The following is a 3,534-nucleotide window of genomic DNA, read 5'->3' on the forward strand; positions in this document are numbered from 1 at the left end:
GGGGGGGGGGGGGAGGGGGTGAAACCAAATTAGAGGGTATGGACCCCCAAAAGGAGGAATTGACTCCAAAAAAGGGAGGAATGGCCCCTCAAAAGGGGGTAGGGTGGGGTGCAGTGTGATGCCGTGTGGTGCCATGTGTTAGCATGTTGTGCCATGTGATGCCATGTTGTGCCATATGGTGCCATGTGGCTCTGTGAGGTGCCATGTGTTGCCATGTGGTTCCGTGTGGTGCCATGTGGTGCCGTGCAATGCTGTGTGGTGCCCTGTGTTAGCATGTTGTGCCATGCGATGCCATGTGATGCCGCATGGTGCCGTGTGATGCCATGTGGTGCCATGTGTTTGTTAGTGTGTGGTGCCATGTGGTGCCGTGTGGTGCCATGTGGTGCCATGTGATGCCATGTGTTTGTTAGTGTGTGGTGCCGTGTGGTGCTGTGTGGTGCCATGTGGTGCCGTGCAATGCCGTGTGGTTCCACGTGTTAGCAAATTGTGCCATGTAGTGCCATGTGGTGCCATGTGTTAGCATGCAGTGCCATGTGGTGCCATGTGGTGCCATGTGATGCTGCATGGTGCCATGTGGTGCCACGTGGTTCTGTGAGGTGCCATGTGGTGCCATGTGTTAGCATGTTGTGCCATGTGGTGCCATGTGATGCCATGTGATGCCATGTGATGCCGCATGGTGCCATGTGGTGCCACGTGGTTCTGTGAGGTGCCGTGTGTTGCCATGTTGTGCCATGTGGTGCCATGTAACGCCGTGTGGTGCCACGTGGTGCCAGACAGCGGCACGTCGAGCTGCCACAAGGCAGTGCAGTGTCCCCGTGTCCCTTACCTGCTTGGGTGCGGGCGCTGAGCACCGCCAGCAGCAGGAGGACAGCAGCAGCAGTAGCAGCAGCAGCAGAGCAGAGCATGGTGCCCTATGGACTTTGTCCCACCCCGCGGTGTCACGTGGGCGCTGTGCCCTGTGTGCTCGGGGGGGGGGGGGCAAAATGTGCACATGTGCGTGCCGTGTGTGTGCAGTGGGTGCACACGTATGTGTGCAACGTATGTGCACTGTGCGTGCCTGCACATGGGTGTCTGTGAAAGGGAGGTTTGCATGTGTGAGCTCGTGTGCAGGCATGGGGTGCACGTTTGCACACATGCACACGCGCAGGTGCCTACATGCACGCGTGTGCACGCGTGTTCCTGCTGCATTGGTGCACACAGCGCTGTCACACCCAGCTCCTGCACGACTGGTCGAACTGGATCCCAGCGTGGGGGTGGGGTTGATGCAGAAAGCACAGGGATTAAGGGGAGGGAGGGAGGGATGGAGCTTCCAGGACACATGCATGGTGTGAGGATGGCACCGGGACACGCGTGGAGGGGACAACGCCACCGGGACACACACGGTGGCACAATGGCACCGGGAAGCACGTGGTGACACCACATGACAACAACGTCACACCGTCACCCCGACCTTCGCCCCTGTTTCGGTGTCACTCACCAGCAGTGACGATGGTGCCGTCCTGGCTGCTGGTGGCCCTGCTGGTGACCCTGCTGGTGGTCTGGCTGAGGGATGCAGCGGCTGCTGTCACCCGTTTCCGGGCCACCTGCCAGCAGCTGCGTCACTTCCCTCTGCCACCATGGCGCAGCTGGCTGCTGGGACACACCGGGATGGTGAGGGGGAGCGGGTGGGGGGTGGCATGGGGGTGACAGCAGGGACGGGGTGGTGGCATTTATGGGGTGACAGAGGGAACCAAGTTGTGGTACTTAGGGTGATGGTAGGGAGAGAGCGGTGGCTCTTAGAGGGGACAGAGGGGACAGAGTGGTGGCACTTGGGGAGGTCACAACGGGGACAGGGACAGGGTGGTGGCACTTGGGGAGGTCACAATGGGGACAGGGACAGGGTGGTGGCACTTGGAGTGACAGCAGGGACGGGGTGGTGGCACTTATGGGGCAACAGGGGGACAAGGTGATGGCACTAAGGGAGACAGAAGGACAAGGTGGTGGCAATTGGGATGACAGCAGGGACAGGACAGTGACACTTATGGGGTGACAGAGAGGACAGAATGGTGGCCCTCGAGGGGGCATTGCAGCACTAGGGTGGTGGCATGTAGCAGGGACAGAGGGGACAGGATGGTGGCACTTAGGGTGACAACAGGGACAGGGCAGTGGTGCTTAGGGGGTGATAAAGAGGATGGAGAAGTGACACTTGGAGTGGTCACAGCAGGGACAGGGTGGTGGCACTTAAGGGGAGATAGCAGCAGTAGGGTGGTGTGGTGGCACTTAGCAGGGTTGGGGGGACAGGATGGTGGCACTTAGGGAGTGACAGCAGGGACAGGGTGGTGGCACTTAAGGGGGACAGAGTGGTGGCACTTAAGGGGGACAAAGTGGTGGCACTTGGGATGACAGCAGGGACAGGGTGGTGGCACTTGGGGTGGTGATAGGAACAGGACAGTGACACTTGAGGGGGTACAGTGGTGACAGAGTGGTGGCACTTGGGATGATGGCAATGGCAGCATAGTGGCACTTGGGCTGTTGTTACCTGGAGTGACAGTGGGGACAGGGCAGTGACACCCTGGGGGTGACAGCGGGGACATGGGGGTGGCCATATAGATAAGTGACAGTGGCACACGGGTGGGTGACAGAGGGGACACAGCGCTGGCACGGAAATGTGACCCCGAGCCCATCCATGACCTTGGGGACAAACACGTCCCCAAGGTTGGATGCAGCCCTGGGGACAGCCAGGCGTGTCCCCACGTGCGTCCCTAACGGCGCAGGCACGGAACACGGAGGAAGGACTGCAGGATGTGGACAAGATAGTGGCACAGTACCGTCATGGCTGCCTCTGGTGGGTGTCCCCATGGCTGCCGGTCCTCCGCCTCTTCCACCCTGACACCCTCCGCCCCGTGCTGATGGCCTCAGGTAACCCAAGATGTGGGCATGGGGGGACGTGGGGGACACCAACCTATGGGTCCCCATGGCCATCGCCTGGAGGTGCCGCCTGTGCCCAGACGCACATCCTATGGCGGCCATCAAGCTGTCCCCAAGGGTCCCCAGATCCCAAAATATGACCGTGTCCCGCGGTGCTCTGTCTCGCAGCTTTCATTGCCCCCAAGGACAAACTCTTCTATGGGTTCCTTAAGCCCTGGCTGGGTGAGTGGGTGCCCGGGGATGGGGAGGCAGCACCCATGGGTGCCCCCATGAATGGAGCTGAGTGTCCTGCACAGGGGATGGGCTGCTGCTGAGTCGTGGGGACAAATGGGCCCGGCACCGGCGCCTGCTGACACCTGCCTTCCACTTCGACATCCTCAAGTCCTACATCAGCATCTTCAACAGCAGCACCCACATCATGCACGTGAGCCAGACCCTGATTCCTGATCTGCACACAGATCCTGGTTCCTCACCCAGATCCTTGCCCAGATCCCCCAGTTCCTGACCCCATCCTGCGCCCACATCCCAGTTCCTCACCCACATTCTGGTCCCTGACCCAAATCCTCACCCAGTCATTGGTTCCTGACCCCATCCTGCACCCAGATCCCAGTTCCTCACCTGGATCTT

At 60.4% G+C, this 3,534-nt stretch overlaps 2 protein-coding genes across 5 annotated transcripts in view; one reads left to right on the plus strand and one right to left on the minus strand.

Annotated features, from left to right (window-relative positions):
* The window catches only part of LOC122192269 (N-acetylmuramoyl-L-alanine amidase-like), a 5,604-nt gene extending 4,044 nt beyond the window's left edge, over nt 1-1,560 (minus strand). For 2 of the 4 annotated variants that reach the window (XM_042892790.1, XM_042892791.1), the window contains exon 1: nt 827-1,560. In XM_042892790.1, coding sequence (XP_042748724.1) covers nt 827-1,324 — 498 coding nt within the window. In that variant the 5' untranslated portion in view covers nt 1,325-1,560. The remainder of the gene's footprint in view (nt 1-826) is intronic. The other 2 variants (XM_042892789.1, XM_042892792.1) reach the window with 2 other exon arrangements.
* LOC122192271 (cytochrome P450 4F22) overlaps nt 1,406-3,534 on the plus strand; it is a 7,282-nt gene continuing 5,153 nt past the window's right edge. Inside the window, exons 1-4 of the mRNA XM_042892793.1 lie at nt 1,406-1,650; nt 2,754-2,898; nt 3,076-3,129; nt 3,204-3,331. Of these exons, the coding sequence (XP_042748727.1) occupies nt 1,489-1,650; nt 2,754-2,898; nt 3,076-3,129; nt 3,204-3,331 (489 nt within the window). The 5' untranslated portion in view covers nt 1,406-1,488. The remainder of the gene's footprint in view (nt 1,651-2,753; nt 2,899-3,075; nt 3,130-3,203; nt 3,332-3,534) is intronic.

This window comes from Lagopus leucura, unplaced genomic scaffold, assembly GCF_019238085.1.
Source record: "Lagopus leucura isolate 7727_CA_CO unplaced genomic scaffold, USGS_WTPT01 253-2_obj-0_obj, whole genome shotgun sequence".
NCBI classification, from domain to species: domain Eukaryota; kingdom Metazoa; phylum Chordata; class Aves; order Galliformes; family Phasianidae; genus Lagopus; species Lagopus leucura.